Source organism: Sinocyclocheilus rhinocerous, unplaced genomic scaffold, assembly GCF_001515625.1.
Source record: "Sinocyclocheilus rhinocerous isolate Xijiao unplaced genomic scaffold, SAMN03320098_v1.1 scaffold1725, whole genome shotgun sequence".
Lineage (NCBI taxonomy): Eukaryota > Metazoa > Chordata > Actinopteri > Cypriniformes > Cyprinidae > Sinocyclocheilus > Sinocyclocheilus rhinocerous.
Window position 1 is genome coordinate 808309 of NW_015627232.1, and position 11407 is coordinate 819715.

The 11407-nt window shown below is 35.2% G+C and overlaps 1 protein-coding gene across 3 annotated transcripts; it reads right to left on the bottom strand.

Annotated features, from left to right (window-relative positions):
• Positions 1 to 391: 391 nt before the first annotated feature.
• On the bottom strand, positions 392 to 10612 carry aqp4 (aquaporin 4). 3 transcript variants are annotated; one of them, XM_016532039.1, is made up of 5 exons: positions 9340 to 9797; positions 6971 to 7391; positions 6353 to 6517; positions 3630 to 3710; positions 392 to 1456 (listed from the first exon to the last, which is right to left on the bottom strand). In XM_016532039.1, exons 1-5 carry the CDS (start codon positions 9393 to 9395, stop codon positions 1184 to 1186), a joined length of 996 nt encoding a protein of 331 aa, XP_016387525.1. In that variant the 5' UTR covers positions 9396 to 9797; the 3' UTR covers positions 392 to 1183. The 3 variants fall into 3 exon arrangements, with proteins under 3 accessions (XP_016387525.1, XP_016387535.1, XP_016387543.1); XM_016532049.1 differs by lacking the exon at positions 9340 to 9797 and adding an exon at positions 10478 to 10612 and having other exon boundaries at positions 393 to 1456; XM_016532057.1 differs by lacking the exon at positions 9340 to 9797 and adding an exon at positions 10465 to 10508 and having other exon boundaries at positions 393 to 1456.
• Positions 10613 to 11407: the final 795 nt, after the last annotated feature.

The following is an 11407-nucleotide window of genomic DNA, read 5'->3' on the forward strand; positions in this document are numbered from 1 at the left end:
AAGGATGTGCTGCCCTCTGCTGGTAAAGAGATGTAAACGCAAACAAGAATTATAGAAGCTCTTTATTTTTTTTACTTTTGAGGGTGAAACCGGCTTCCATAAGGCATTCCAGTTACTTTTCTTTAATAATAATATAATATAATATAATATTCAAATAATTATGGAAAAATTAATATACATAACATGTTAACTTTAAGTAACCAACACATTAGTTAAGTAATTAGGCTAAAATAACATACTTTTATAACAGGTTGGCAACTAATATGAAAGAACTGAGACAGTGATTATGCTTGATTGTATAAAAAAACAAAAAAAAAAAACTTTTGAACCTAAAAGAAAAATTAATCTAAAACATAACACTAGTAAAAATTTTCATTGATTACATGTTTTCTCGGGAGTATGAGAATAAGTAAAGGTGGAAGGACACAATATGAGTGATTTTAACAAGTAAAATCATAGGTGGACAAAGTATGCATTTTGGGCTGAAAAAATTCAAAGACATAACATTAATAGCCTTAAAGATAAACATAAAATATAAAAATACTCAATACAACATTAGATATAAAAGGGAGAAGGTGAAGACAGAAATAAAATCATAAGCAGACAAATCATGCATTTTCAACTCAAATAGAAAATAAAACTCAAGATACAACATTCATAACCTTAAAGAAAAACAAAACTATAAAAATACTCTAAAAAACACAAGATTTGAAAGGGAGAAGATGAGGGCAGAAGGGGTTAATTCACAGAGAGTGCACTGAGAAGGAAAATGATCTGCATTACTATGGTGATGATCTAATCTCAACCCTGATTGCCAAGTAATAACCCGTAGACCAAACAAAAGCGTTACATTTGCTTAGACGTGAGAATCCCATTTAGTTATTGATTCAGTAGTTGATGAGGTGCATCTGCTAAAGGATGTTCAGTGGCTGACTAAAATCTTCAAAGTGGATTCTATTGGATATGAGATCTATGGCCTGTGACTGGCATACAAGGAAGAGCGTTTTAAGCGAGACCATTAGGCGGTTCGTAGCTCATTCTTAATGATTAAAGTCAAGTGTTGTGAGTCATTCAGTAGAGGATCTGTGCACAAACACAGAGTGTGACTCTAGATCAGGTCCGTCTCTTTGAGCTCATTAATGCTGTAAGTGTTGTGCTGTTCCTCCTCAGTGCCTCTCACTAGTCATACAGACGACAGCACCTCTCCAGCCAACTCCCTCTCCTTCTTCTCTGTCCTCTCCAGGTCCAGCACTCTGATCGCTGCCTGCTTGGCCATGAGCCGAGCTTGATCGCTGGGGTACGAATCTGTGTCCACCACCCGATACGGGTCGATTTGGAAGGGGCTCTTGGAGAGGACGTCAGCATAGCGGCGCTTCAGGTCAGGGTCGGGACAGAATAGATATTCGTACACAGCTGCAGCCAGGATGCCCCCTATTAAAGGGCCCACCCAGTATACCTGAGAGAGAGAGAGAGAGAGAGAGAGAAAGTAAAACAATAACTCTTGTTCAAAAACACGGTGGGGTCTGAAACTTTGAGACGACATTCAAAACCATTAATTTATCTAATTTATATACTGTAGACATTTTTTTTTAAGAAATGTCATGATGTAAATTTGTATAAAAATAGTTCAAAATCTGTACCAATATATAATTAGGATTTTTTTAAAAGTAACTTCTTTTAATTTAATTTATTAGTTAATGAAACCATTTACTCAAATAGTTTTAGTATTTTGAAAAAAAAAAAAAAGTCAAGAAATGTTATGATTTTAAATGAATAACAAATATTTCAGATTCGGAGTAAATTTAGACTTTCTTTTAATAATTTCTTTTAATTTAATACAATTCAATGCATTCATTATTAGTTTTTTATTCAAATGTATTCAAATTAAAGAAATATTATGATGTTAAATGAATAACAAATATTTCAGATTCTGCACTAATATATAATATTTAAGATTTCTTTTAATAATTTCTTTTAAATTAAATTAAATTAAATAAATATTTTCGCTCAAATTGTGAGATTTAGGATATAAAAAAAAACGAAAGAAATGTTATGATGTAAAATTAATAAGATATATTTATAATTATGCACCAGTATATAATATTTAAGATTCTGCACAAATACGTAATATTTAAAGATTTTGTTTTTATGAATTTATTACATTAATAAATGAATGAATTAAACTTTTCACTCAAATGGTAAATTCTGAATAAAATGTTATTAGGTAAAATTAAGAAATATTAAAGATTCTGCACCAATATCTAATATTCAATATTTTCTAAATTCATTTATTTTAACTAAATTTCAGTTAAATATTTAAACTTTTCACTCAAATTATTATAGTAATATTATAATCTTGCAATTAAATTTTTTTTAAATTAAAATGAAGAAAACAGAAACATTTTCACTCAGACTTCTGACTTCCACTGTGTATTATTATTATTACTATTTTGTTTAAATCTCAGCATTATTTTGTAAATATTACAGTATAAAGTGTCTTTCCTTTCCTTTCCTTTGTTATAATTTCAGCCCAGTAAATAATCTGTCCTACTCTTATATATCCTCTTATATGTCTGATATATGCATGTTATCAGTGTTGACCAGGATATCGACTTCAAAACTGTGCCAAAACTGGATTACCAACTGCTGTGATGACAGAAATAGAAGTGGGTGTGACCCACTGCATGGCACAGGACAGATACGTTTACCCTTCACAACCCTGGACAGCGCTGTGCAAAACCTGTGCCCAAAAATGCAGTTCATTTGGTTTATCTCATTATTTCCAAACTATAATATATACAGTATAATGATCACCAGCAGCTCTCATTAGTGTAACAGTACCACTTTGGCCTTCATGTGGCTTCACCCCTGATGTATTTCTTTCATTCATAATATCTAAAATCTTTCATTGATGAAACTCATACCAAAAGGGCACCGTGTATAGCCTACTGCAAGTGCGGTAAACACTGCATGAAAGAAATGTTTTGACCTTTCTAATGTTACAGCGCCAGTGAGGAGACCCTGCATCAAACGTGATGACAGCAGCAGTCACTCAGACGCGCCACTCATGATGAAACATAACGCTCATATGTGCATGTAGGGAGCACACCAGTCAGTGTCATGCACCGGTGTTATTTTGAATGCCACATCTGTCTGGCTTCTGACTGCTGTGCAATATTTCAAGCAGAATGACATTTAAACCCACAAGCAAAGGAGCTGCAGTATATGCACTGGGCGCTGGCAATCACAACCTTTCTGATATTCAGTACAACAGCAAGATCGAGATTATAGTGCAGTTCAAGAATTGTTAAAATACACGGATATATTCAAAATGAATTAAGCCAGTATTTCAAGCTTTATGCCAAAGGTCTATGGTCGGTCAGAGATAAACGCCTTGTTGTTCCAAATATAGTTCAGTCTCCTTTGCAAAAGTGAAACAAAGCCAAAATGTTCTTCTTAAATAAGTTTTGGCACTGAATCAAATTCTTGTCAGCTTCACTTTTATGAACCACAGTTCTAAAGGCCTTGCTGACCTTCAATCTTTATGCACATAAATATCACTGTAGGAATTAGCATGAACTTAATGAGCATTGCTTATCTACATGCAGAAGATATTGTGTAAATCTTACCCAATGGTCCTGCCATTTTGCCATGATGACCGCAGGCCCAAAAGAGCGAGCTGGATTCATACTGGCTCCAGTGTACGGGATCTGAAACAAACACACAAAACTTGTTACACTTTTATGAACTTACATGTATATTGAAACAATGGAAAAACATGCCCAAACTCCAAAAAGTACTTATCATTTATTGCAGTTTCCAGCTGAAATGAACACTACTGCAAGTAAAACACTAACAACTTTTAGTGCTTTTCGCACAAATTATGATTATGGGGCAGATTACTAATTAATATGACTTATTATTGTGGGGTTTCTTGCAAATTACTATGTTATGAGCTCAAAAGACATTTACCATGTTTTGTAAACTAATACATTTTGACATTTGCATCACAACCAGCACCATATGTATGGCTTTTCTGACATAGTAAACTTGCTTGGTAGCGCACCTGGTGCAGGACATGTGTATAAGTCCTGTCACTCAATAAAACTAGAAATAGGTTAAATTGGCATTGTTACTTCAGAAAGTGTGTATCTCACATCTGCCTATGTTAACACTAGCCGGGTTTACATTACATATTTGTGCAAAACTTATTTATTTTATAAATGTCATGAAAAAACTATTGCAAAATGACGGCGTTTCCATTAAATAATGTGATGTGACTAAAACAATTTTTCCTCTCGCGATAAGTCTTGAACATGCTTTTAGCACCACCCACTGGAGATTTCACATCCAAAATATTGCGAAACCTGCAAGAAGCAACATTATATTTTTGCAGAAATTTCCATTTTGCCAATCGGAAATGCATAGAAACGACATGAGAGAAAATGAAGCATAAAAAGACAGGAAGAATGAGTGAGCTGAGTGACAGCGGTTTGCCTTTTTAAATCATAAATCTGCTCTAAAGGGATTAAATAGATTTGTACCAGTGCCAGGCCTAAATACATGAGAGCACGTAGAGGGCATCCCGCTCTCATGCCAACAACCTTAGCAGCACAAATGAGCTTTCATAATAACACCTCATCTGCAGATTCTGCTGGGACTATTGGCATGGAAATAACACCATCACTTGGGATCGTAGCTAGGCTACAAATTCTCCAAAGGAGAACTAAGCAGATACACCTCAAGAGGCTAATCTTTATAGGATAAAGATCTTCAAGTACTGCTTAAAAATGTGCTTGACAGTGCAGGATTGAAAATATTATCTCCATATAGTTAAAAAGTGCTCACTAGAAACATGCCTTGGAAAGCAACTGAAATGTATAGCAATGCACCTTTCCACAACTGTTTTCTAAAGGTGCAAATCAGAAAATACTCACAGCAAACAGATGGCCGATGCACACCGACAGCCCAATAGCCAGGGCTGCCGAACCTTTGAGATCATTGCGTTTGGGGTCACAGGTGGCAAAGACAGTGAAGACAAGCTCAAAAGTGATTATGAGCTCTATCACAATTGCATGACCAGTGGAGATTTCAGCATTGACCTGCAGGAGGCGATAGTGAGATATCTGTATAGAGTGAACTTCATCGACTGCTTGCTCTACACCAGTGTTTTTCAATTATTCTCCTGAGGCCCCTACCAATTACAAATTTGAGGAGTCTCCCTAATGCTTAATTTAGGTTATTGCGTGCTTTTGTAAAGAGTTTAATCTAGTGCTGTCAAAATTAACGTGTTAACATGCAATACATTTTTTCAGTTTAATGCGTTAAAAATATTTTACGCAATTAATGCAGGGGCGGAGCTAGGATTGGCCACCCCACTCACAACTGCTGCTTCTGGTTTTTTTTTTTACTATTAATGAGCTTGTCAGCTCATTAGTAGAGACTTTAAACCTCAAGTGGGTCAGAAAAGGTAAAGAGTTGTGACAGGACATGTGTATAAGTCCTGTCACTCAATAAAACTAGAAATAGGTTAAATTGGCATTGTTACTTCAGAAAGTGTGTATCTCACATCTGCCTATGTTAACACTAGCCGGGTTTACATTACATATTTGTGCAAAACTTTTGCGATATTTTATAAATGTCATGAAAAAACTATTGCAAAATGACGGCGTTTCCATTAAATAATGTGATGTGACTAAAACAATTTTTCCTCTCGCGATAAGTCTTGAACATGCTTTTAGCACCACCCACTGGAGATTTCACATCCAAAATATTGCGAAACCTGCAAGAAGCAACATTATATTTTTGCAGAAATTTCCATTTTGCCAATCGGAAATGCATAGAAACGACATGAGAGAAAATGAAGCATAAAAAGACAGGAAGAATGAGTGAGCTGAGTGACAGCGGTTTGCCTTTTTAAATCATAAATCTGCTCTAAAGGGATTAAATAGATTTGTACCAGTGCCAGGCCTAAATACATGAGAGCACGTAGAGGGCATCCCGCTCTCATGCCAACAACCTTAGCAGCACAAATGAGCTTTCATAATAACACCTCATCTGCAGATTCTGCTGGGACTATTGGCATGGAAATAACACCATCACTTGGGATCGTAGCTAGGCTACAAATTCTCCAAAGGAGAACTAAGCAGATACACCTCAAGAGGCTAATCTTTATAGGATAAAGATCTTCAAGTACTGCTTAAAAATGTGCTTGACAGTGCAGGATTGAAAATATTATCTCCATATAGTTAAAAAGTGCTCACTAGAAACATGCCTTGGAAAGCAACTGAAATGTATAGCAATGCACCTTTCCACAACTGTTTTCTAAAGGTGCAAATCAGAAAATACTCACAGCAAACAGATGGCCGATGCACACCGACAGCCCAATAGCCAGGGCTGCCGAACCTTTGAGATCATTGCGTTTGGGGTCACAGGTGGCAAAGACAGTGAAGACAAGCTCAAAAGTGATTATGAGCTCTATCACAATTGCATGACCAGTGGAGATTTCAGTATTGACCTGCAGGAGGTGATAGTGAGTTATGTGTAGAGTGAATTTCATCGTCTGCTTGTTTTTCAATTATTCTCCTGGAAGCCCACTACCAATTACAATTTTTAGGGGTCTCACTAATGTGACATGCTTAATTTGGGCTATTGAGTGCTTTACTAATGAGCTTAATTATGTGTAAAACTTCTAATCAAATGTCTTAAAGGGATAGTCCACCCAAAAATGAAAATTCGGTCATCATTTACTCACCCTCATGTCATTCTGTATGACTTTTTTTCTGCTGTGGAACACAAAAGAATATGTTTTGAGGTTTGTGTTATACAATGAAAGTAAATGGGGTCCAAAACAACACTGGACCCTACTGACTTTTGTGTTCCGCAGGAAGAAAGAAATTACAAAATGTGAGTAATTAATGACTGAATTTTTATTTTGGGGTAAACTATCCCAATAATTAAACATACTCACAGAAGTCACTCCCATTCCTCCTCTCACTGATGCTGGTGTCACTCCGTACAAGATGGCCGCCCCCACCACTGCCCCCAGACACTGTGCCAACAAATAAAACACACCCTTTGCCAGACTCAGCTTCCGTGTAGCAACCATCGCCGCAGTGACGGCCGGGTTAATGTGGGCACCGCTGATGTGCCCAAAACACTGGACGAGGGTTGCGATGGATAAACCAAAGCAGAGAGAGATGAGGACGAGGTCGGCAGGTGGAGGGTTCTCCTGTGTTGCTGCCCAGTTGATGGTGGATCCCAAACTGAGCAGTACAAATATTATCATGGCTAAAAACTCCCCCGAAACCGCTCGCCAGAATTCCTGAGTCCACACACCCTTGAAGGCTGCCATGATACTGTTACTGCATGAGCAAGACGACACACACCTCCTTAAAGGAACAAAAATGAGAGCATATATAAAACCATGAGTAAAAATGCTTCTATTTTGCATTTTTTGGCAAATTTTTTTCAATACAATATGTCTGCAGTGCTAGGTAGATTACTTACAAACTGTAGTCAAATTACATGGCAAAAATTGTAGTTATATAATCTAATAGATTAATCTATTTGAGCACTTTTAGATTACTTTTGCCCTAATTCATTTATTACATAGATTTAAATAGGATTATTTTGTACCATACTGGTATAAAAACACAAATATATTCTATTTTTTGTTATTAACATAAACTGGATTAAACATTACATTATGTCAGTGTTTCCAAAAAGGGCTTTGTGAACGAAAAAAAAAAGAGAATTAAAGAAAATAAATAATGAATAACTCATTGTGTGAATAATAAGTAATCATGTAATCAACAAAAAAGTAACTGTAATCTGATAATAGGCATTTTAAAATGTAATGTAATCTAATTACAAGTACTTTATTTTTGGAATCTGACATACATTACATAATGCAGAGTATTTATTATGACCCAGCACTGATTAACTGCATAATAATTTCAATAAGATTTTGAATTTCAGAGTCATTATTTGATTTGTCTCTCTTTTGCTTTAATGACAGCAGCATTTGTGCCGCATACAGCATCATAATAGGTAAAGCATTCACCTCTTAAATTAAGAATCAATTTCCATCCTTATCATCACATAATGAACCATGATGATTATAAGATCCAGCATGATTTCAAATGATCCAATGAGCATCTTGTGATTCTGACCATCCGTACAAAGAGTTGCACGGTCAGTGTCACAAATGTACTTATTTGACTTAAGAACAGTGCAGTATCTGACATAATTTTTCAACATTTCATGTCATAATTTTTCTTTTAAAAGGTTTCAAAATCCTAAAACTTTAAGTTTGTTTCCCCCTAGGACAAAAGATTATTGCATTTGTTGATAACAAGTGAGTGAGAATACACACAAGAGAGAAAAATACACAGGAAAACTATTTTCAATCATCCATTATTTATTATAAAAGATTGTAATAGTGTTTTTTATCTCTATCTGCATGGTTTTAAAGTGTCTCTTCATGCAGTTAATCTGTGCGCTCCTTCCAAGTGGAAATTCATCCAATTAGAGTGGCCTCAGTTTCCTTACAAAGATTCCATAGAGCACAGGCTCGGAAAAATTCCAGAAAGAGTCATAAACAAAGTGAATCTATTATTAACCATACAGCAGCTGTTCAGTTTACATCAGAAAAACGCATATAGAAGCAGATATGTAGATATCATTAGCCACACTAATTAAAGCGACACTATAAACATAATGAAGAAAAGAAAGATAAAAATATAATAAGGAGGAATATAATAAGAATATGTTTTATTATGCATTTACAAAAAATGACCATGGCAACCATAGTTTCTAACAAATATTTTTCTACAAATATTAGGCTACTACTGTAAAACTTTCACAACTTTGTATTACCCACCACTGTCATCAACGGCAATTTAACCATATTGTAGAAGATTCTGAAGCTTTAAGACTTTTTGAATAATTTCTCATATTAATTTACATTCCAATTGGGGGAGAAATATTTAAACTAGCTTGACCCGCTAAAAAGTACGCAAACTCCCTGTTAAACAAGCTAACAGACCAATCAAGGACACCAGCTAAGACCAGCACACCAGTTTAGACTGGTTTAAGATGCAGCTGCAACAAGTCAAATAATAATGCATAAACTTTCTACGCCGCAGTTTAAAATATTCTCTACATGATGACTGCGTGATGCTAAATGAACGATTATTTCGGGGATCAGGGATGTTGTCTGGCAGGTGTACCCAACTGAACGTCATGTGAACATTTAACCCCGTGTGATGGAAAAACACAAACATCACTTTACAAGCCCAAACAAATTACCATCAGAGCCAAAATCGACAAACTTACCGAAGAAAGCCACAACTTCTGTTCGGAACCGAGACCTGCGATAACGCTTTTCTCATCCCTGAACAAGCATCCTCTCAGTGGGAGAAGTCGACCTCAAGACATTTAAAGCACAGGATCTCGCTGTAGGCGTGATGACCTAGGCTATTACAGCGCGCCCTCTTTTAATGATCAATATGTGTGTGGGTCTGAGTGTTCAGCATCTCCTCCGTCTGATTCACACACACGCGTTTCCCCCGTGTTCTGATCAAAACCATTAAGTTCAATGAACACGACAGCATTAACTATTGCCGGTACATGTCTTTGCGTAGTGCTTTTGTTAATATGTCTCCCCTGAGCGGTGCATGAGAAACAGGTAGACTAACGCGTTAGCACTTTAAAAAAAAGTATGAATTTATTACAATTGTACAAATACTACATCTACAGCAACAACAGCAGCAATATAAATAAATAACAAACTGTAAGACTTCAAACAGTAATCGATAAATATGATAAAATGGACTGAACTTGTAAGCCCAGCTCATATGACACTTCATATGATGACATTTCACACTCCCTAGGTATATTTATATATAATAATCTTTATTTATCTTTTATCTATAGGGACTTGTGTTTGAACCTTATACCAAACCAGAGAGCTCATAAAATTACAACATTTCCATTATTTATAAACTGGCCAAACATTTCTATATTAAAATCTATATTAAAATGTCAAGCTTCTAAACCACAGTTTATACAATTTCTTCACAAATGCAATATTCATTTAAAAGAGATCAGATCAAGCACAGTCTAGTCATTTTTATACATTTTTATTCATAAACACTGTCAAAAAAACATTTTTTTGCGTACGTTTTACAAGAAAATACTATTCCACTCTTTCATGTTTAATTTACTACATATTTTGCCATTTCTTTGTAATTCTTTCAGAATTGTTTACTAGCCATTTGTTTTGTGAAAAATAGTTTCAAAGTAAATACAATGTATTTTTTTCCAGTGATGAACATATTTTTCAAATCATTTATGATGTAGGTGTTCATAATACAGACTGTACAAATAAACCAACCAGCTAAACACTTACAATAGTGACAACTGTAACATACAATAATAACATAGTAATCATGGGAATACCTCTTAAACTCACCTGAATCTGTTCAGGGCTCCACAGCTTGTCATTCCTTCCTCAGACTGACTGGCAGCTCAGTGTGCTTCTCTCTCAGTGTCGTGTTACCGGCTCTTCATGGTCAAATCAGAGCTGAGAGACCACAGCACAGAGATATGAAGCTGTACAACTGATCTGACAACACTGAAAAGACCAGAGACACGTCTCATACAACTCACGCCTCATTGTATCGCACACCACATAGTTATAGGCCATTAGAGGCCCTATCTATCTATCTATCTATCTATCTGTCTATCTATCTAAGTATTTGCATTACAGCATCATAATAGGTAAAGCGTTTGCCACTTCTGAAATTAAGAATCAATTTCCCTTTCCCTTTATCCTTATCATCACATAATGAATTATACTGGTATACCTATTAGTCATATTTAAAAATTTTAATCTGAAATATTGTTAAAGGTCAACAAGCTAAAGAGATGTGATTACATTCTCTGTGATAATCTACTTAACGCTAATTTATAATTTGCATGTAAAATGTCACATGAGCTTTATATCTAAATGAATAAAGGAGTCATTTGGTAAATTTCAAATGTTTTTTGAAAGAAGTCTCTTATGCTCACAAAATTAATTTGATCAAAATACAATAAAATGTAATTTATTCCTATGCTGGTAAAGCTGAATTCTCAGCAGTCTGAAGTGTCACATGATCCTTCAGAAATCATTCTAATATGATGATTTGGTGATCAGAAATCATTCTAATATTATGATTGTTTATCAATGTTGAAAACAGTTGTGTCGATTAATATTTTTGTGGAAACCATGTTTTTTTTTTCAGGATTCTTTGCTAGAAATAGAAAGTTTAAAAGAGCAGCATTTATTTGAAATAGTCTTTTTGTAACAATACAAATGCCTTCAATGGATCAATTTAATACATCCTTGCTAAATAAAAGT